At 50.9% G+C, this 22,433-nt stretch overlaps 1 protein-coding gene across 4 annotated transcripts in view; it reads left to right on the top strand.

Annotated features, from left to right (window-relative positions):
* Positions 1 to 2,153: 2,153 nt before the first annotated feature.
* AGAP3 (ArfGAP with GTPase domain, ankyrin repeat and PH domain 3) overlaps positions 2,154 to 22,433 on the top strand; it is a 41,066-nt gene continuing 20,786 nt past the window's right edge. For 2 of the 4 annotated variants that reach the window (XM_072652209.1, XM_072652208.1), the window contains exons 1-9: positions 2,216 to 3,251; positions 4,959 to 5,017; positions 6,163 to 6,250; positions 6,437 to 6,522; positions 7,567 to 7,708; positions 8,564 to 8,698; positions 8,880 to 9,007; positions 12,014 to 12,172; positions 15,903 to 15,995. In XM_072652209.1, coding sequence (XP_072508310.1) covers positions 2,303 to 3,251; positions 4,959 to 5,017; positions 6,163 to 6,250; positions 6,437 to 6,522; positions 7,567 to 7,708; positions 8,564 to 8,698; positions 8,880 to 9,007; positions 12,014 to 12,172; positions 15,903 to 15,995 — 1,839 coding nt within the window. In that variant the 5' untranslated portion in view covers positions 2,216 to 2,302. Of the gene's footprint in view, positions 3,252 to 4,958; positions 5,018 to 6,162; positions 6,251 to 6,436; positions 6,523 to 7,566; positions 7,709 to 8,563; positions 8,699 to 8,879; positions 9,008 to 12,013; positions 12,173 to 14,815; positions 15,734 to 15,902; positions 15,996 to 22,433 lie in introns of those variants that run through there. The other 2 variants (XM_072652210.1, XM_072652211.1) reach the window with 2 other exon arrangements.

The following is a 22,433-nucleotide window of genomic DNA, read 5'->3' as shown; positions in this document are numbered from 1 at the left end:
AAGGACTTGACCTGGCTGACACTTCCCTCTAAGGACAGAGGAGATTCTCTCACTGAAAAGGTTCAGAGATTCCTGGGGTTCCCAAGGTCTGGGTTGATCTGTAGCCATCTAACTGGTTTTCTTCCACGTTTGGGGTTCTTGTGGAGGAAAGATGGGCCACTTTCCAAGGAAGGAACTACTGAGGCCAGAAGCAGCCCAGCAAGGCCAACCAGCTCCTCCCCAACTTTTGGCTCCCTGGCCCTGTCCTCCACACCAGAGACTGTCCCTTCAGAACTGTCTCTGTCCTTGGATTTTCAGTCACCTGGGAGGAAATGCTTAGACCAAAGCATTGTTTTTCCTAGGGAAGCGCCACCATGTGTTTACTCTAGTTGTCTGCAGCTACCTTTTCTGCCTCTTGCCTCCCAGTCAGTGAGATTGAATAAATATCTGAACTGAGAGCTCAGGACTCCTTGGTTTTTAATCTTCGTTTTCTTCCTGATTGGCTGATCCTGGGAAAGTCCCTTCTTTTTTGAGCTTTGTTGGCCTACCTACCTATTAATCTGGTGAATGTTTCCCAGGGATTGGGAGTAAGGAGTGGTCCTCAACATTGTTAAGTACTAGGCTGGCAAAGATGTGAAGTTCACTACAGGGAACGCCTGTCCAGGTCACAGGGATCCAGTCCAGGATTTCTGACTTCCCGTCTCCCGGGTCTGTTCTGGAGCACCTAGGATGCAAAGGCGCCTCCCTCCTCAGGCACTTTACCCCTCCCACCCCCACCCCCAAGCCGACCCCAGCAGGAATGTGCCACTTTATCATGTACTTTAGCTCTAAAACAGGACCATGGAATTCTAAGACTTGAAAGAGACCTCTAGAGCAAGATCAGATGAGGGGGAAATAACACCAGGATTAATTTAAGCCACTTGGAAATAAATTAAAAGTTCCCTTTTCCCTCTGCTCCTAACTCAGTTGACTCACACGGTCACCACATTGGAAGGGACTTTACTTATTCCTCCACAACCAGCTGGACAAGGAGTTACCCAGATTCCACTTGAAGATCTCCTGTCTCCTGGGGCAGCTGATTCCAATTTGGAATAACTCTTAATTACTAGGAAAAGTTTCTTTGTCTCAAGCCCAAACCTGCCCCTCTGGAGCTTCTCCCAGTTGTTTCTAGTATTGCTCTCACAGCAAAGTGGCTTCTGACACCCCCGACCCCTTTTTTCAAGATTGCCTTTCTAGGACTTAAAAATAACTTCATCTCCCCGGAGTTTTCTTTTCCCCAGGCTAAATGTCACCCCTTCCCCTTTAACCCATCCTCCCGTGGCACAAATTTAAGACCCTGATGGCAGTATTTAAACACTGATTTAAAAAAACAAAAACAAAAAAGATTTGTTTCATCTGTGTTGATGTCTGGGGGTAATTTTCACTGGGCTAAGGAGTCTCCGGGTGCCTGGTGTTTAAAATTCAGGGGCAAACAAAAACAAAGGAGTATTCCCTTGTCCCTTTTCCCGTGTGAGCCCTGTGATTTACCAAGTTAATTGCGGAACCCTCTGTCCAGAAGTTGAAATAAGGTCCCACCTCCCACCCTGGTGGTTTAAGTGAGTTGGTCTTTAGCAGTAGGGAGAAACTAGTGGCTTCAGGGTCTTGGAAGTTAGTCATTAGCTTAGAAAGGCCCAGAGGTTATCTGCAGATCCCACAGTCGTGGGTAGAACAACACCTGAGCCAGCCCAGACAGATGAATATCTCCCCACCGGGTTTTTATAGTTTCCAAAGGAGAAAAAAATATCATCTCCGGAAACATCAGAAGTTCTTACAGTCCTAACAACCCTTACCCTCAGGAAGGCCTTTCTTTGAAGTAGCCAAAATAATTCCTGCTTGGGTTGAAGCTCCTGTTGGACTTCTGGTGGAGGGAGAACTGCCTACCCTTCTCCATAAAGCACCTGGATGTATTTGGGGTCACTTAGCCATCTTGCCCATGATCACAACTTCCATTCTCTTAACCCTGATTCAAGTTTCCTGCCCTCTGGCTTCCCCGGTGCTCTCTAGACCAGACTTGCTGGCCTAGCTGCCTCCAATCCCAGGTGTTCCAGGCCAGGCTTGCGAGCTCTCCCTCCCCAGTCCTGGCTCCTGGGGCTCTCCAGGTCTGGGCTTGCCTACTGGGCTGCTGCTCTCAGGTGCTGGTGCTGGAGGATCAGAGGGAGGGACACTGGGAGGGAGGCCTGGGCCCAGGCTCCAGGTGCTCAGCGCCCCCCCTGAGACCTGCTGGCAGCAGCCCTCTCTCCCCCCCCTCCCTCACCATGGACCTGGGCCACCCTGCCCCCTGAGCATGGAGCAGGGCTGGCTCCGGGGTGACAGCTGCAGCAGGGAGCGGCCCAGGGGTGCCTGTGGCCGCACCCTCAGTGTCTCCGACTCGCTGGACCTGCACAGCTCCTCCACCAGCTGGGCCATCCAGGCTGCCCTCTGTGCGGCAAGGGAGCAGCCCCCTCGGCCCAAGAGCTACTGCTCTGCCCATCCTGGGGCCCCGCCTTCCAGTACCAGAAGTCTCCTCCTGAGCCTTCTTCGCCCGCGCACTAGCCGCCACCAAAGCCAGGCTGACGGGCTTCCCGCTGGGGCCAGCCCCGAGCCCCCTGGGCTCCCCGGGGCCTGTGTCCCTGAGCCCTCTGAACTGGCCGCTTCTCCCAGTCCTGACTCCCCCAGGAGGAGCCGGACCCCAGGAGAAAAGAAGCTTCGGCCCAGGCCCACCAGCATGACATTTCTGGAGGTAAACCGCCTGGAGCTTTCAGGAGCTGATGGTACCAGTGGGGGCCTCGGTCGGGCAGGGAGCTCAGGCTTCTTGAGAGGCAGTTCACTCTGGAGCAGCCAGCGATGGCAGGTATTCCGGGGGAGCAGCGGGCGGAGCACCGAGTCCCCCCGAAAGGGCTTCTCAGCCTTAAGGAAAAGTTTCAGCTTCCGGCTTCGCAGGGGCCAGGAGATTCGGCGTTCCGAGTCAGGACTGCTACCTCGGGCCCGGGTTCGAACCAAAAGTGATGGGGATGCCAGTTCTTTACATGCCTTCCCGAGTCGCAGGGACCTGCTGTACCCCGAGGGCAGGCAGGTGGCCCCAGACTCCACCCGATCCAGTACAGGTGCCAGCCTCTGGAAACTCCTCACTAGCCGCTTCCGCCGAAGAGAAACTGGGTCGTCTGGTGCATCGCTGCCCCGAGAGCCCCTGTGGAGTCGGAGGGCTGCCACGGCCCCAGTTCTCCTGGGGGTCCAGAGCTCCCCACGGGCATCGGGTAAGGAGGAGGAAAAGCTGGCTGGCCTGTCCCATGAGGGAAGGCCAGTGCCCACGCTGTGGACTCTTTGACGCAGGTCTCTGCCTGTTGAACCTTCCTCTGGGCACCTGCCTCTTATGGCTAGGAGTCAGGTAACCTAGATCCTGTCATCATCTGTAGGGGGTCACTTGGCTTCTCCTGCCCAGCCACAGGAGGCTAAGGAAAACCATCGGGCCTGTAGCTGTAGCATGTTTTCAAGAGCCACCACAGGCGGTGGACCTTAGTTGCTTAGTCACTGGTCTCTGAGCTTCAGTTTTCTCATCTGTACGAGAGGGTTGGGCCAGATGAGCCCTTAGATCCTATGAAAATTGGAAATGTGAAAATTGAGAGCCTTCTAGGCCAAGGTTGGTGGTCCCATGTGGGGGGAGTCTAGTTGGTTTTATCCCCAGGCATTGAATACTCTGGTGGAATCAGTTGGTGCTATTGTCATCCAGACTCAATCCCCCTTGGGAGTTGGAGCATGGTTCTGAGGGAAAGACTGCATTCGAGGGGAGAATAAAATTGCAAGGTCTTTGAGGGTAGGGAGGGGACTGTCTTTGTTTTTGGTCTGTGACTCTGTGAAACAAATTTGTTTGCACCTGTTGAATTGAGAGGTTGGAAGTATCAGTCACATAGAGGGAGGCTGGTGAGGGGAGTATAGGATAAAGAACATGAATGAACAGCAGAAGACAGTTATGCTGTGCACCCAAGGGGCTCTGGGTAAAACACTAATGGAATTGAATTGATTTGAGGGAACTTCTGGGGCTCATTCCTAGAGGAAAGCAGCCTTCTTTGTTCTCCAGGGAAAGCAGGGCAGAAACAACTCTGGAGCAAGTATATGGGTAGACAGTGAAAAGGGAAAGCATGGAGGGTTATGGAAACCAGTGACGCCCCCCCCCCCCCCCCCAAGACTCCATATCATGAGGGACGGAGGGTCACAAAGGAATTCATAGGGATTTGGGGTTGCTGGCTGGCTAGGGCCAGCAGTGCTTTGGGGGGACTCTGGGTACCTAGAGAAAAATCTCTTTCTCCCCCTTCCCCTTCTCCTTTCTCTTTTCCTGGTGTCCCAAACTAGGGTCACTGGAAACCAAATCAGGAGTTCCAGTTGGTGTCATATATGTATTGAGAAAGTCAAGGGAGGCTAGAAGGAGGGAGGAGCAGGATCTGAGAAAGAAAAAAAGAGGGAGCTCCTCATCTTGAGGGAGGAGCTTGGGGTGGAGAGAGGGGCTGGGCACCAAGGCTCCATGTGGTCTGCCCCTTGCTAGAGGAAGCCAGGGAGGAGCCCTTCCCCACTCTTTACCTCTGCTCAGGAATGTGGTAGGTGGCCCCACCCTCCTCTGGGTGAGTTGTTTCGGCTCGCCTCTACTTCTGGGCCCTGCCAGGTACCAAGCCTGCCTTGGATCTGGTCTGGAGACCTGCAGTGGAAATCTTGGGGCCAGCCCCAAGTGTCTTGGGGGTAGAGAAGGTGAAGGAGGGTGTAGGAGGCTAAGGCAGGAACAGTAAGGAGCAAACTTCATATAGCTGCCATCACTGAGCAGAATCTCAGTCCCCTGCACAGGCTCAGGAGCTTGAGATGTCCATGGGAACTGATGGATGGAGTTAAAAAAGGGTCCAAGTAGTCGATGTGAAAGAGGGGATTTTATAGCCCACCCCATCCCTAATGGTTCTATTGTCTTTCTTTGCCCACAGACTCATTTGTCAATAGCCAAGAATGGACCTTGAGCCGATCTGTCCCCGAGCTGAAAGTAGTAAGTGGAGGCAGGCAAGAGGGAGGAAGGGAGGCAGGCAAGAGGGAGGAAGGGAGGCAGAGGGTCAGGGCACCTGCCCCCCTGAGCTAGGAAGAAATCATTGCCTCTGAGAAGTGCCAGGCAGGTGGCCTGGGTCTCTCTCCTCCTTATTCCTGATGCCATCTCTCCTTTCCTTCTGGTTAGGTCTCTATATACACCATCTGATTCCCTCTCCCCAGCTCTTCTCCCTTCCTTTCCCTTCCCTTCCCTTCCCTTCCCTTGCCTTTCTTTCTCCCAGCTTCTCCCTTTCTCCCTCCTACCTTCCCTTTTGCCCCTTGTTTTTTCCCCTTTGGCCCCTCCTCCTCCTCTCTTGCTTGTTCTTCTCCATCTTCTCTGGAGAGTCCTTTCTTTCTTCTCTCCTAGAGGAGCTGGACAAATCAAGTGGAAAGATCACTGGCTCTGGAGTCAGGAAGACCTGAGGTTCACTATCAACCTTAAAACACTCATTAGCTGTGAGGCCCTGGACAAGTCTCTTTACTTCTCTGTCTTTATAACCTCTAGATAGATAGACAGTAGATCTAGATGTCTGCCTCAGTTTCCTCAGCTGTTAAGTGAGGATAATCATAGCCCCAGCCTTCCAGGGTTGCTGTGAGGATCACGTGACAGTATTTGTAAAGTGCTTAACACTAGCTCTGCCCGCACAAGTTGGCCCCTAGTAAATGTTTGTTCCTTCCATCCCTCTCTGTTTTCTCTAATACTTATACTAACCCTAAGTTAGCTAATAATAATAGCTGACATTTATATAACCTTGACATTGTGCCAAGCGCTTTGCAAATGTTGTCTGACTTGATCCTCACGATAACCCTGGGAGGTAGGTGCTGTTAGGAGACCCATTTTACAGTTGAGGAAACTGAGGCAAACAGAGGTTAAGCAACTTATCCAGGGTCACATAGCTAATAAGTGTCTGAGGCTACATTTGAACTTAGATCTTTGCACCATATCTCTTCTCCCCCCTAACACACATATTAACCCTAACACTGTCTTTCTTGTTCTCTCTCTCTCCTCTTCCTCCTCTTTCCTCTCCCTTCTCCACTCCTTCACCCTTTCACATACCTCTTGCCTCATTCTCTCTGTCGCCTTGTCTCACTCCCTTGCCTCTCCCTCAGGGCATTGTGGGGAACCTGTCTAGCGGGAAGTCAGCTCTGGTGCATCGATATTTGACAGGGACCTACGTCCAGGAGGAGTCCCCAGAGGGTGAGTCTTCTAGGCCTTACATGACCCTAAGGATAACCTGCTTATTGCCTCTTACCATTCCCAGCTTTCCAGGGAAATGGGGCTTTGATGCCCCTCCCCACCCCTCGCTTCCCCTTCCAATCCCCTCTCCAATTTCTTTCTTTATCCTCCTTGAGGTGAGGTCCTAATTATGTTTTCTGTTCCCAGGGGGCCGATTTAAAAAGGAGATAGTTGTGGATGGTCAGAGTTACCTGCTGCTGATACGAGATGAAGGAGGTCCTCCTGAGCTTCAGGTGATTGATTACCCCTCCACCCACAAACACACACTCTCCCTCCTCATTTCTCTCCTCCATTTCATCCCTTTTCCTCTCTTTCTCTCCTTCTTTTCTTCAGGCTTCCAACTAGAGATAGGGATTTTAGTAGGGAGAGGACTGTGATATTTGTTTAGATGTTTGCTTTATGGTTTTCTACATCACAACCATTTCTGATTTATTTTCCCCCTCTCCGCCCCAACCCCTGCCAAGAAAACTAGTTGAGCAAAAAGAGCAGACAGTGATAAATATAGGATTCTCTGTTTGATGCTCTAAGCCCTTCATAACCTAGACCCGTCCTACCTGACCAGTCTTCTTACACTTTATACCATGGACTCTTTGATTCATAACACTGACCTCCTGGCTGTTCCACAGAAAAGACACTCATCTCTTGGCTCTGAGCATTTTCTCCAACTGTCCCCCATGCCCAGAGCACTCTCCCTCCTCATCTCTGTCAAATAACTTCCTTGGCTTCCCTCAAGGCTCTAAGGGAAGCCTTTCCCAATCCCTCTTCATTCCAGTGCCCTCCCTCTTTTTCCTACCTATAACTTGTTTGTGCATTTTTTTTTTGCTTGTAGTTAATTGTGAGCTCCTCAAGGGCAGGGAATTCTTTGCCTTTTTTGGTTTTTTTTGGTATATCCTGTGCTTAGTGAAGTGCCTGACATGTGGGAGGCACTTAACAAATATTTGTTGATTGACTGACTGACTCTGCCTGATAGTGTGTGTATAATATCCACACCTGTTGTCCCTTACCTCCCTGCCAAAGGGAGGGAAATGCTTCCTTGTGTGGTATTTGTACTTTTACATGTATCACCTTTACCCTCTCAGTTGGTAGGGCCCTTGATAGCCACCTTGTACAAGAAGATGCCTCATGTCTGGTCCCAAGGCTTTCCGTGATTCCATGTCCCTTTTTTTGGGAGGGTGAGCCCTAGTAAAGACAAGACTGAGGAACTCAAACCAGCCTGATCTGGGAGGCTTTTCCACCTTTGGACATTGGGGTGATGTGATTTGTTCTTTCCTCCACAGTTTGCCGCATGGGTGGATGCTGTGGTGTTTGTGTTCAGCCTGGAGGATGAGATCAGCTTCCAGACAGTGTACAACTATTTCCTTCGGCTCTGCAGCTATCGTAGCGCCAGCGAGGTGCCCATGGTCCTGGTGGGCACTCAGGGTGAGGCTGGGGAGGCTGGGCTAGGAAAGAAAATCCAGAGGAGTCTCCTAGGGTTTGGCAGAATTTGACTGAGGCAGTGGGTCCATGGAAGGGAAGGATTTATTTATCACTGGGTAGGAATAATGGGAATGAGCCATGGTTAACTAATCTTCTGGACAGAACTTAAATCAATGGGCACATGTGGGTTCCTGGGAATAATAACTCAATACTAACTCTTACCTCATCCTATACTTGTATTAAACCTTGTGTTGGGCCCCATCAGATCATCCCTACCTGAGCTGCCCACCCCATAAGTAAAACCTTTTTCCTCATTTCCTGTTCTCCCTCCCTCACATACTTTGTCTTTCCTAGATGACATGGAGTCAGAGGGTTCTTGTGCTAGAAAAGATTTTAAAGCTGAGGAAACTGAGGTCCAGAGAAATAAAATGATTTGCACAAGGTCATTTGCACAAGTGGTGCACTTGGCACACGAGACCAAAACACTGGGCTCCTATTTCCATGCCTTCCTTTTGTGAAGTATTTTATTGATACCTTTTTGAAACATATCCATCATTTCCCAATGACTCTTCTCTTTGTAGCCTTACCCACTCTTTAGCATACCAACAGAATCCTCCCTTCTAACTGAAGTACATTTAATCAAAACAGCAACTCTTTGGCTGTAGCTGACAATGTATGTCTTGTCCAACACTTGTAATTTACCTCCTCTCTGTGGAGAAACCAGAGGCATGTTCCACCAGTCCCCTGAAGATACCTCTGTCTGTCCCTCGACGCACCCACACACCCTTTCCTTCCCACGTGTATTTAAGTTTCTCACCAAGCTTGACTTTTCTTCCTCTCCTCAACACTACCCATCAGATGCTATCAGTGCTGCTAACCCCCGGGTAATCGATGACAGCCGGGCTCGCAAACTTTCCACGGACCTGAAGCGCTGCACCTACTATGAGACGTGCGCGACCTATGGCCTCAATGTGGAGCGTGTCTTCCAGGATGGTAACACTTGGCATGGGGCTGGGCTTGAGAGCTAGAGAGAAGCGTCCTCTCTTCCCTCCAATGAGGGGTGCAGGAAGGCTTTGCTGGTGGGTTGTTGTGGCCAGCTGTTCTAGGGGAGGTTTTAAGGTGGGCTTTCCCCTTTCTCCCAGAGGAGGTAACTTGACTATGCTGTCCCCTGCAGTGGCACAGAAGGTCGTGGCCCTGAGGAAGAAGCAGCAGTTAGCCATTGGGCCCTGCAAGTCACTACCCAACTCACCCAGCCACTCTGCTGTGTCTGCCGCCTCCATCCCAGCTGTGCACATCAACCAGGTGTGGACCCTTGACCTTCTGTCCACCCATCCATCCCCATTCTGTACCCTGCTTTATCCCAGTGATACCTACCCGCCAGGCTTGCCTCTCTATGTCTGCTGCCCTGTGAACATGTCCTCTGCTATAGCCTGCCCCCAAGCATGGTCTTTGAAGAATCATTTGCAAGGCTAGAATTCCATTTGGCTTCTACGGTTTGCCATACCCTAATTTGCAGTCTGTGCTATCACCCTTTCCCCCCAAAGTATCCCCAATTCCTCCCTTTCTCCAACTTTTAGTCCCAGATCACCATGCTGTGAGAACAGACATCTGGTGGAACCAACACACTATGAAACTATTTCCCTAAGAACTATTTTTCCTGTTAGGGAGAAAAGCATCTGGTAACCTCAGTCCACACAAAGCCTTTAGGGATTTAACATCTAACTCTTCTCAGAAATCTTTGCATGTTCAAAGGGAAAAAAGTGCAGTGCTTGACCCTAAGGAACGAATGATGGAATCCCTGGGTGAGATCCTTGTGAATCCCTCTAATCATAAGCCCCGATTTTTAAACTTCTGCCCATTTTCCTTTATCCTTTTTTTAAAAAAATTTTTACTTTTTAAAATATTTGCCAATCACATATGAAATTTTTTTAAGCATCATTTTTTAAAATTTTAAGTTCCAAATTCAGTTTTCTTCTATATTTGACCCTATTTTTTTCCTTAGCTTATGGCGCATGGACCAGTATGGCTTGTCATGACTATATTTCCTCATCCCAAGCCTCTCCTCACCTCTGCCCCTCTTTCTGCCTCTCTCCGTACCAGTGAACAGAAGTGGCTCATGTGGGATTGGGTCATGCAGCTAGCTGGCTTAAATATTCCTGTGTGCAAGCCACCTTTGGCCCCCTCCCTTTTGGCGCCCTCAGTACCCTACTTGGCTTTCAAATGATAGCTTAGTTGTTTGGGGGGAGGAGCCACCCTTTTCTTGAAAAGGGGAGTGGGAGTAGCCCTAAGATTCTCCCTACATGGGTGAGAAGAAAAACAGAGAATCTCTTCTCAATCCCATGGGAGAGAAAAAATCCCAGAGAAGACGCAACCCAGTCTTGCAAGGGTTGCATTCTCCAAGACAACTCCCACTAAAACCCTCCTGGTGTAACTAAGGCGTACAGTTAAGCAAAACATCCTGATACATTGTTGGTGTCTAATACACTGCTTTCTGAGTCTGTATTCCACCCCCTGTGCCAGGAAGAGAGAGGCGTACAACATCGTCATCTTCAGTCTTCTGCTGTGGAACCAAGATGAGCCATTGCGTTGAACTGAGTTTGAATTTCTTTTAGTGGTTTTTTTTTTGCCATTACCTTATTGTAGTCATTACGTAAATTGTTCTCTTAGTCAATGCAGGTATTTCCAAGTTTCTCTCAATTCTCCTTTCATCGTTGTCATTTCTTATGGCACACAAGTATTCCATCACCAATTTGTTCAGATATTCCCCAATTAGTGGGCATCCACTTTGTTTCCAATTTCTTTTATGGCAAAAAATAAAATACATCTATAAATATTTTGACATTTTCTTCTGTCTTTTCTCCTCTCATCTACCTTGGGGCAAATGTCCAGTAATGGAATTGATTGCTGGGTCAAAAAAATTTGATTGGTGACTTTTCTCCAATAGTTTCCAGTTGTTTTCCAGAGTAAATGAATCATTTTCCAGCTCCGTCAACAGTATGTTCATATATCTGTCTTCATTGATTTATCTTTTGTCAGGACGTGTGATTTCGTCAGTGCTTTCACTGTTTCAACTATAGGTTGAGAGAATTGCCTAGGATACTGAGAAGCAAGGTGACTCACCTGTTGTCACATAGCCAGTAAATATTGGGGAGCAGAACTTGAATCCAAGTCTTCTACGCCTCTCTGCCTCTTCATTGATTTTTCTCATCTTTTTCCTTCTTGGACAATTGACTGGGGTGTGAGGTGAAACCTCAGAGTTATTTAATGGGCTTTTTTCCTTATTAGTGATTTAGAACAGAGGTTCTTAAACTTTTTCCACTCACAACCCCAGAGATTTTTTTCCATATGGTTCTTAGAACCATAGAATCCTAGAATCTAGGATCATCTCCTTTTCTTCTCCTGAAAACTGTTCATCTTCTCTGACCTTTGACATCTGTTTGGGGAAGCCATCCTGTTTCCATTCTGTATCCTTTTCTGCTTTCCCATCCATCCCATGCATCTAGGACTCAGATCAGAAGCCACATCCTCCTCTGTTGCCTTCGTATCTGTCTCTTGACTCTCCCACGCCCACTGTATCTATTACCGTCATGCACATCGCCTAGGGGAGCCAGCTCCATTCAACCCTCACTTCTCTCTAGCTGTCCCCTTATGATTTGGAAGGAGGTCCATTAAACATCTCCAGGTGGTCCCAATCCCATGCACACATACATCCCCACACATGTACACACCCACCCAGTCTAGAGGGCAGAGACGACAGGATTGATCTTTGGAGTTCTGCCACTGTCCTGTGATACTGACCAAGACTTCTGCTCCAGCTAAATTTCTGGGGCCCCTCCTCGAGTATTAGTGCAGACGACCCTCAAGAGGTCAGCTTTTTAAAAGTAATACTGCTCTAAGAGGAGAATTTGGGAAACTAGGGATGAGCCTTCTCAGGGAATGGCCTTTGTTGAGGCAAGGGATAAGCTATCTGCCTCTTTGCCTCTCTCTCCCTTACACCAGTTCTTCCCCTTGACCCTTCACTTTGGGAACACTGTCCTCTCCACAGCCTGGTGTGGAGGCCATTTTATAGATGAGGAAACTGAGTCCAGAGAGAGGTTAAACGATTTACCCAGTGTCATACAAATATAGTGTCTGTCGAGATTCAAATCTAGGTCTTCTGACTCCAGATTTCCAAGCTCTGGGTGGGAAGCTAGTATTTAGGCTGGAGGAGTTCTGCCCATAGTTTCTAGGCTCCATAGTTTGAAGATCAGTTTTCCTTCCCCTCTATCCCTCTCCGAAGTCCCCCTCACCAGCACTCTCTGTCCTCAGGCCACGAATGGCGGCAGCAGCGCCTTCAGCGACTACTCATCCTCCGTCCCCTCCACCCCCAGCATCAGCCAGCGGGAGCTGCGAATCGAGACCATCGCTGCCTCCTCCACCCCCACACCCATCCGCAAGCAGTCCAAGCGACGATCCAACATCTTCACGGTATGTGGCCCTGCCTCTCCCGTCCTCCCCTCCCCCCAGAGTCCCACTCTCTGAACAGGCCAGGTTGAGCCTAGGAAAAGGGAGATGGTCAGGGACTGCACAAGGATGGATGGCCTTCTGAGGCAGGAGGCAGAGCTCCTTGCCTGAGGAGAGTTCCCTCCACCCACTTAGACACACACACTTTGCAAGGGCCTTTTCTGGCTTCCTTACCGACATCACTTACCTCCCTGGCCCTTATCCCAGACCCACCAAAGATCCTCATCTCTTGCCCCTTCCTTCATCTGCACACATGCCGCTCTCCCATCTCTTAATACAGCTGGAGCCTCCCCATTCCTCTCATAATAAAGACTTAGATGGAGCTGGACCAAGGGTATTTATTTGGCAGATGGAGAAACTGAGGCAGAGAGCAGTAAATGTGACTTGCTTAAGAGACAGGATTTAGAACACAGGTGTTCTCAGGGCTAACTCAGAGCTTTTTTATTCTCCCAACTATACCATGCTACATTAGTTAGAATTAACACACACTTCCTTCCTCGTCCTCTTGATTGTTTGCCTCCAACTTCAAAATTATTTCTTAATACTTAGGGCTCCTGACTCTCCTGCAACCCACTTCCACATGGGCTCATTTCTCCTCTTCTTACACTCGACATACACAGATGTACGTGGACACAGAGGTCCTGCTGCCATCTCCATTTACAGACACTGGCTCCCTGCAATCTTTGCTGACCCCATGGCTCTTCCTTCCATTCTACCCCACTCTCATTGCCAGTTCCTGGCCCCCAAGGCCAAACCCTCTGGCTTGCACCCTGGACCATTGCTGGGGTCACAGCTCAAAGATACGTGAGCTTGCCATATGGATTTGGGGAGTAGAGGGGAGGGAATATCACCGACCACCAGGCAGTCTGCCCTTCTGCGTCACTCTGTGCGTCTCTTCCTGAATCCTAGAGTTTTGACTCCCAGCCTGGCCCTGTGTGCAGCCAACCAGGCCTGGTTCCACCTGGGCTCTCAGGAACCTTGCCCAGGGCCAGGGTTTCCAAAGACCCGAGGCTTCATCCAGTTCCCTCCCAATTTCCCTTATCCTCTAAACTTCCTACTGCCCTCCAGCTTGTCCCCACGGTGTGCCCCCAATTCCCATCCCTCTACCGCCCGCCGCTTCTCCTCATGCTCTGCTAAGTGGCCTTCTTCCTGCTGATAGCTCCCGCTTACTGCACTTCCCCTGTCCTTGACTCCCTGGCTCAACGCTCTACCTCCCCCTTCCCTTTTTTCCTACCCCTTGTGAAATAAACAGCCTTGGTGGTTGCCTGCTCCTGTGCCCCCTTCCCCTGCTGCTATTGCTGCTGCCGCCACCACCACTGCCACCGTCACCGCTGCCGCCAGTGTCGTAAATACTGCTGTTTGCCTGTGTACACGCGCCCTGTAGACACCCTGTTCCTTGACATCCTTCATTGGCCTTTGACACCATTCCCCATCGCCCCCACTTCCCCTCCCTCCATGATCCAGCTCCATGACCCTCCTCAATGACCATGCGTGCTCGTGCTCTCTCCTTCCCATCTCACAACTCTCGGCCGTGGTGACCTCACACTTTGTCCTCTTGGCTGTCGGTGATAATCTCACACCCCACCCTCGCCTCCTCCTCGAGACCGGGCGCTCTCCCATTCTCTCCATCTCTGCAATGGCGACCTCGTTTCCTTTCCACCGTTTCCATGGCGACCTCAGTTTTTGCACCATTGTCTCCGGGTGACCTCGTGCTTGTCTGTCACGGTGGGTGCACCCCAGGGGACCTCACCCACACATCATCACTACTCGGGGGTGATCGCTCCCTCCCACTGCCATCCTCATCCTTCCCTCAAGACCCCTGTGCTCGTGGAAAGACGTCCTCGCAGTGTACTTTGCCATTGTTCCCATGATTCTGCCTGCTGTGTTGCCTCGTGACCCTCCTGCTCGCCGTTGCCGTCGATCCCCTCTACCCCTTTCCTTCCCTCCCCCCCCCTTTACCCCCCCATGACCTCCCATGCTCATTTTGTTTTGGAATTCCTTTGCTCACCAATAGGGGCTGGGCCGGTCCCGACCGCCCTAAGTGCCCCTCCTGTCTGGGGAACCTGGTGGCAGCGGTCCCACCCACCCCTTCACTGGGCTGAAGGGTCACTGGGGTAAGGATGGGCCAGGGGCCGTGTAGCCCAGGGAGCGCCCAAGTGGTGATGGGCAAGGGGTTAGGTGGGCTGCCCGTGGCGACGATTTGCTCTTGGACGGTTTCTTTTTCCCCAATCTGTTCTTCCTGCCTCCCTATGGCTGGGCTTGTCTTGCTTGGCCCCTTGGCTCCCTTCCTGCCCCCTTGGCTCTTCGTAGCCCTGGGCAGGACAGAGCAGGAGGGATGGGGACTCAGGGCCACCAAGTGGCGAAAATTTCCTGTTGAGATGGATGCTTGGCCCCTGGCGCAGCTGCCCCAGGTCTTCCCAGCAGGGGTGCCTCCACCACCACCTCCACCACCACCACTGCCACCACCGCTACCACCGCCTCCTCCTCCTCTTTGCTCTCCGCTGCCTCTTTTCCCCGGCGCCTCGGTCTGCCCTCTCCAGGGTCGGCCAACTCTGTGCCGGGCTTGAGTATAACTTGCCAAAATCTTTATTCTTTCGATATTTGCAGATATGTGCCACTGTTTCCAACTTTTCATCAACAAAAAGGCCTTTCCAACTCCTTCCAAATTAGAAGACCAGGTGGTGACACAGCACCTCTGGACATTCTCCCCCTGTACGGGGCCGGAGGCGGGCCGGGCCTTGGGACTGCTCTCAGATGAGAAGCGGCCGCCGTGCTCCCCACTCCAGAGACCCACAGGAACCTTTGTAACTAACCCCCACCCCCCAGGGAAGGCTAGGAACATTGGAGCCAGCAGCTGCGGGGCACCTGGGGGGACCAGGGCCGGCTGGACACCGCCGCGCCAGGCTCACTGCATGGAGAAGAAGGGAGCTCAGCCCCACACCCGTCGGCCAGGCCAGCGTGATGGCGGCCCCAGAGGGGATGGGGGAGTCCAAGCTCCTGCTTCAGCCCAGCTGCTCCTGGGGGGAGAAGCTTTCCTGCCCCTTCCTTCCTCCTGCTCCTTCCTGCATGGACTACTGCTGCTCCTGCTCCGGACGCCGCCGCTTGCCTTTTTTCCCCCTCTTTCTGGCCTCCCCCTATTTCCTAGGAGCCGAATTCGGGTGGACTGTGTCCTGGGAGCCCAGTGGGGGGCACCCAGCCCTCGTCCTCGCCTCTCTCTCTCCTCTCTCTCCGTCCACCGAGCCCCTCCAGCCACGCTGGTGTGCCCGGTGCACCATGCCCAGTGTCTGTTGTAGACGGGCCACCTGCCCGCTCTCTCCTGGACTCTACTCCCCCCGATGTTGTGCCCTGCGCTGCCAGCCACCACCCCCCTTCCTGACCACCCTGACCCTCCCCCTCCCCGGGCTGTGCGCTCATTGTGCCCTCGGTATTTCGTGTCCTTGCTCTTTTGTAAGAGGCGGCCCTGGCCCAGTGACCTGTGCTGCTCTGTATGGTGCCGTGTGTAAGAATAAACCCGTTGGAATACTCGTGGTGTCATTTCCTTCCCTTTTCCCGCCGCCCCCTGCCCCCAACCCACGGCCAGACCCTGCCCAGGAAGAGGGAGGAAAACAGGGAGGGACCCAGGCGTTTGAATGGGCCGTTCCTACCTTGTCCACCCTGGGCTGTGACTAATGCACCTGTATCTCTTCTCTTTCAGTCTCGAAAGGGCACCGACCTGGATCGTGACAAGAAAGCACTGGAGTGTAAAGTGGACAGTATTGGTAGTGGACGAGCCATCCCCATTAAACAGGTTCGCCTTTCCCTCAAAGCAGCCAGAGTTGGGAGCGGGTCTGTGAAAGCAGTGGGCCCTGTCTCAGGCCTTGGGTGGTCTAACTCTTCCCCTGAGCCTTCAAGCAGCACACTATGGACTCAGACAGGGGAGAAAGTCTAGGAGGAAAGGGCTCCCCCTTCCATTCATTCATTCATTCATTTATCCATCCAGTAAACATTTAGTAAGCACCTGCTATATGCTGTGCTGAGTTCAAGGAAGGGTCGATCTACCTCTTTTTGGCACTCCCTCCCCATGGCAAACATGGCTTTGCTAATACTTGGGGTATCTCGAGGGCTTTATGAGGTCATCTGTGTGGTTACTCCTTCCGCAGACCCAGACCCCTTCTTGCGCTTGTCCTACACTTTGTGAGGGACCCCTCTGACACACCAAAGCCATCCCTCCGGTTATTCTACGAGCTCAAGGTCGCCAGGGACACATTGGGCTATCCATTTATTATCTCCCATCTGTAGGATGCGATTGACCCAGCTCCTTTTCCAGAGAGCTGGAGGGGGAAAATTGGAGGCAGAGAGCAGGGAAGGGGCAGCCCCAGGCAGTGATTCCACTGCCCAGTGGGCCAGAAGTGCTTCCAGCTTCTTTGATAACGTCCCACTTAGGGCTTCTCCATGGACAAGTCTGGCTTCAGAGGGTCTTTGGAATCCCTGATTGCTGTGCCTGCAGTAGCCACGGGAGGGCAGCAGCAGGCTATTACTCCAATGGGTTCTGGTCTCCTGTTTGCAGATCAGAGCTTGGGAGCTGAGATGGGTGGAGACATGATCCCTCCCTCCCTCCCAATCACCCTAGTGAAATTATTATATTAAAGTAAACATGGGCCTTGCTGGGGAAGGGTCACAGAAGAACTGCGTATCTTCTGAGAGTTATATATCCATTGGGAGAGGAGGAATTGTCCCACCCATTTTCAGAGTCGGGAATGCTCATAGGCTGATTTCAACTATATGAACCCTTCCCATCTCCACCAATCACTACTGCTCATTTCAGGACTCTCCCACCTCATACCCCTTTACTTTGAGTGTAGTCCTTTGCTAAAGGAGGTTACCTAGCAGATGTATATGTGTGTGGGGGGAGTATCCATAGGTTTGCAGAGGCAAAACCTTTTGGGGGTCTGGTGGGTCCAGAGCATCATGAGCCCTGTACCTAAGACTGGATTAGCGTCTGAGGATCACCAATAGGAAACTAAAATCAAACCAGGATGGTTTCTGTAAAGTGACTGAGATCAGAGTACAAGGTAGACTGCCTAAAGACTGAGGCCTTGGTGTGGCCAGGGGAGCCAAGTCCCCCCAGGGCCAGCATGAGGCTTATGAGTCAGAAAGTTTGTGTCTAGTGGGGTTGGCCACAGCCAGTATATGGTTGGTTTGTTAAGCATCAAGACTTTGCAGGGCAGGTTTTTGGGGACCTTAGTTCACAGAGACACTAGGATTGTGTGTGTGACCTTGTAGGACTGGTATGGTCTAGGCCTTGGATTCTGGGATTGTTGTTCAAAAGTTCATTTGTGCTGATTGAGATTTTTCTGCCAACCCCATATCCCTCACATAAGGCGTTTATTACTGTCTTTCTGTCCAGCAGGTGACCCTCATGGTCTCTGTTAGCTGGAACATTCTAGAATTTTAATGCTTAGGTGGATTAAGTTTGTCTTGTCCACTCTGAGCTGGTCTGGGCTGGGATGGTTCAAGTACTCAATTAGTACTTGCTGAATGGTTGAATACTTATACCCTGTTGTATCAGCAACAAATACTGAGTGCCTACTATGTGCTGAGCATGGTATTACACTTTGGAATATATGTGTATAGCATCCACCTCAGGGTGGGGAGGATAGCTTTTTGTGTGTATGGCGGGGTGGGAATCAGCCCCTTAGCACTGCCTGTGGTATAGGGAGGATGACACATGTTCTCAGGTGCCAGGGTGTGACAGTTCTTCCTTTCCCACATCATATATGTGTAGAGACATAGCACTTCTTATGGCGTGTCTATAGAGAACATGATCACCCCCTGTGTTGTGCCTGTAAGGGGGGCAGGATTAGTCTGTGTTGTATCTGTATTGTGTCTGTAGGGGGGAGGACAGGATCAGCCCCCTGTGCTGAGTCTATTTAAAGGGAAGGGTGGGGGGATATGCATGTTTGCCTGTCTGATGGGGAGGGACACAGAAGAGTGAACCCAGCCTGTGGGTGTATAGGTACAGGGTGGCTATTTCATAGAGTAATTTAGGAGTACCACAGGTCTGGTGCTCAGGGATAACAGCTGGTTCTCCTGAACTGCTCTCAGGTTCACAAATCCCTTTATAGTCATAGCTGGGACTATCCATCAGCCCTCTAAAATAGTCCTCGATCCCCACCAGCAGCCTTGGAGGGGGCAGGGTTTGGGTCCCAGAGTCTCCCTTACATATTTGCTCCCTGCCTCCCCCAGGTGGAAATGAAGGCACCTGCAGTCATTACCTCTGCTGTGGCTTTTCAGAGATCTGTCTGGAGAGAGGGAGGGAGGGAGGGAAGAAGGAAGCAGGGTGAGGAGATTGTGGAGACAGAGGGAGAGAATGACATTCAAAGATCACAGAACTGTAGGATTAGAAAGGTCCTTCTTAGGGTGATCGAACCCACCCCTTCATTTTAGAGAGGTCACGGCACCTCCTAAGGCCTCCTGGGTACTAGCTAGCAGGGCAGGATTCAAACCCAACTCCTCAAGTGTCTGGATTTAAGAAGGGAATAGCATGGGGCTGCACCTCCTCCCTAGGCCCTGCTCAATGCAGACATAGAGGCAGTATTCATTTACTGCATGTGCCTCACTCCAGGGGCATCTCCAGGGCAGGACCTTCCGGTGCTGTGCTAGTGACAGTGGCAGCGATCGAGGGGTGGGGGCAGTACGTATTCACCACTCTGGGGATTTCCCAGCCAGTCATAATGCTAGCCTTGCTGGGACGGGGAGGTGGCAGGACCACCGAACAGCCCAACCCTTGCCCTCCCTAGATGCAATGCTGATCCCTCCCATTCGCTTGCCTGTAGTCCTATCCTTCCCTTTCCTTTTCTTCCCTTTCCCACCCCCTTGCCCTTGTCCTCCCTGGGCTCAGCTCCGGCACCTCCCCTTTGGCCCCCCCTTCCGCCCCCCATCCTATCTCCCCATTTCCTTTTCTTCCCCTTCTCTCCCTCCCTAGGCCCCCCCCCCTCCGCCCCCCGGCTCCTGCTGGGAGTAGAGATTGCATTTCATTTACCATTTGCATTCCCAATCAATCCGGACTCCGCAATTAAGTCGGCTGGCGGAGCTGGGAGGGAGGCGGGTGGTAGGAACAGGTCCTCTGGGGGCTGTCGCCTCCGCACCGCTTCCATTCCGCCCCAGATTGCTTCCTGCTTCACCGTGCACAGCCCCAGCCCAGCCTGGGGAGGGGAACAGGGACCCCCATAGCTCTTCCCTCTTCTGAGCTGCAGGAGCTGGGAGAGGGGGTGGCAGGCAGAGTGGCAAAGAGATGAGGGCTAAGCAGGTCCTTCCCCTCGCCCAGCCTCCTCCCTTCTCCCTCCAGGGCTGTCAGGATAGAGTAGAAAGCCACGATGAAGCAGGTGAGAGGTGGAGAGGGGAGTAGTGTTGGGCCAATGCCTGGGAGTGGGTGGGAGGTTGAGTCCCCAGACCCCATCTTGCAGTTGCCTCCTACGCAGCAGACTGAGGCGGGCTCATCCCACGCCCTCTCTGCTAACGAGCATCATTATCGTCTGACTGCTGGCTCATCTACTCCCCTGCCTAAGAAGGCGGCCCAGGCTGAGGAAGGAGTTCTGCCAGGGGCAGGGGCTTCCCACTCCAAATATTGGCCTGGCCTCTCAACCAGGCATACCTTATGTCCCATAATCTGGGTTCTCTGGTTGATTAAAGATGAAGGAGGCCTGGGTTCCTTCCAATTCTGAGAGTCTGTGATCTGTGACCTAATGAGACTCTAAGGAACATAGATATGGCAGGGAAGGACAGTAGTGAGACTGGAAAAAAGACTTGGGCAGTGAGTGATTATGCGGGAGTGAACAGGGAAAGAGGATGAGCTTAGTTTGAAATGGGGTGAAAACAGAGGCTTGAGTAAGAGCCAGTTGCAGGAACCCAGGACTTAAAAGAGACAGTAAAGAGGATGCATGAGAGGCAGTCCATTGAGATGTGGTACAAAGAGGGGATGCCACAAACCTGGAACCTGTTTGGTCTGAGAGCAGAGGTCTGTGAAGAAGTCAGAACCTTGGAGATTTGGCGTTTTACTGAGGATTTAGATCACATTTAGAACATTTGAGCTAGAATAGACCCTCTATATTATCTGATCCAAAATCCCACTCCTGGCCATTGTCATTTTACAGCTAAGGAACTTTAGGCCCCAAAGGCTCAAGTAGACATGGGTCCCTACATCTCTGTTTCAGCATTCTTCCTGGTAGAAAAGGGGTCAGTGTGCTATAGTCCAAAGGTCAAATCTAGGCTAAGAGTGATTTTTTATATATACAGTAAAACTTTAAGCATATAAAAACAGTGTTTAGCTTACAGACTGGTACAAAAACAGGGCTGGCCAGATTTGGACCGCATGCCACAGTATGCCAGTCCCCTGCACAGGACCACACTGCCTGTTGTGTGTGAGGAGGTGGTGATCGCCAGGTTGACTTTCCCAATTCAGCATACAGACATTCTTTCCTAGAAAGGGTGGCCTATTATTTTGTTACTTTGCCTAAGGCTGAAAGAGTACTGAGCTGTTTGTTGAGTCCTGTCATCTTAAACATATACTTCATGTGGCAGTGCAGGCCTTTAATCAGTTAATCAACAAGCATTTATTAAGTACCTCCTTTGTGCCAGGGCCTGAAGATACAAACCTGGTTCCTAGTCTTAAGAAACTTGGGTTTATCAGGGGAGACAACATTTATCCATATAAGAATATGTAAAGTACACATGCAGATAATGCAAGGTAATTATAGGGTAGAGGCACTAACACCTAGTGAGGGGGTGGGGGAATCAGGAAAGACCTTGTGTAGGGAGTGTTGCTTGAGCTGAGTTTTCAAGGAAACTAGGGATTCTAAGAGGAGTGAGTGTATTCCAGGCCTATGCCAAGACATGGAGATAGGAGATGGAGAGTCATCTGCAAAGAATTGTACAAGTGCCAATCAAACTGGCCTTAACAGTGCATGAATTACACACTGATAAGACTGGAAAGATAGGATGGAGCCAGATTGGGAATGGTTTTAATATCAAACAGAAGAATTTGAATTCACTTCTAGAACAGCGATTCTTAACCTGAAGTCTGTGAACCTCTTCTTTTGGTATATATTTAGATCATTATATTTTAATATAACTGGTTTTCTTTGTAATTCTGTGTATTTTGTTTTATGTATTTAAAAGCATTCTGAGATGGGGTCCATAGACTTTTACCAGACTACCAAAGAGGTCAGTGGAACAAAAAAAGTGAAGAACCCCTGTTCTTGAAGTAACCTTTGGGGTTTGCTAGTTAGGCTGGGGACTGGTCACCAGGACTGTTTGGAGCCTGAAGACTGGAGAGGGGAAGCAAGGAGAAACAGATTGGAGTCTGCTGCACTAGTCCAGATATGCTGGCTTGAAGTAGAGTGGTGGCTGTATGTGTAGGGAGAAGGGGACAGGTGTCATGGAAGTAGTAGAAAACCAACAAGATTGGATAATGGAATGGATATGTAGGGACAGGGAGGAGAGGGCATTGAGAATGACTTCCAGGTTGCAAACCTGGATGACTGGGAAGGTCCTTCATTGCCGAAGACCATGCCATCAGAGAAATGATGACGTGACTTGTACTTGACTTTGTTTTGAGTGAGGGAGGGCTGTGCAGGTCACCAGCCTCACTTCTCCTATAGAGCCATCTGAATCCAGTGACCAGATATTCATCAGGATGACTGGAGATGACCCAGGATGAGGCAATTGGGGTTAAGTGACTTGCCCAAGGTCACACAGCTAGTGAATGTCAAGTGTCTGAGATGAGATTTTTGAACTCAGGTCCTTCTGACTCCTGCACTGGTGCTCTGTTCACTGCCCCACCTAGCTGCCCCCAAAGAAAAGTGTGAGTATGAAGGCGATGGTATCTTGAGACAGAAGGAAGGAAGCAGAGGAGAGAGGATCAAGCGTGTTTAGGGATGGAAAGGGAAGAAAAGAAATTCTGTTTTGGACATGTTGAGTTGAGGTGTCTCTGATGACTTCAGTTTGAAATGTCCCACTTTCAGTTGGTGATTGGATCCCAGTTGGTACCAGATCCCACAGTAAGGTCTGGGGCTGGATCAATAGCTCTAAGGAGTGATCTTGATAGAGATGATAGCTGAATCCATGAGCTGAACAAGTGTAAAAGAAAGGAAAAGACCTCAGGACACAGAGCCTTGGGGGACACCACAGTAAAGAGAGTGGGCTGTAGGTGATCATCCACCAAAGGAGACTGAGAGGGAGAATCAGG

This window comes from Notamacropus eugenii, chromosome 3, assembly GCF_028372415.1.
Source record: "Notamacropus eugenii isolate mMacEug1 chromosome 3, mMacEug1.pri_v2, whole genome shotgun sequence".
NCBI classification, from domain to species: domain Eukaryota; kingdom Metazoa; phylum Chordata; class Mammalia; order Diprotodontia; family Macropodidae; genus Notamacropus; species Notamacropus eugenii.
This window is presented reverse-complemented; position numbering and strand designations above follow the sequence as displayed.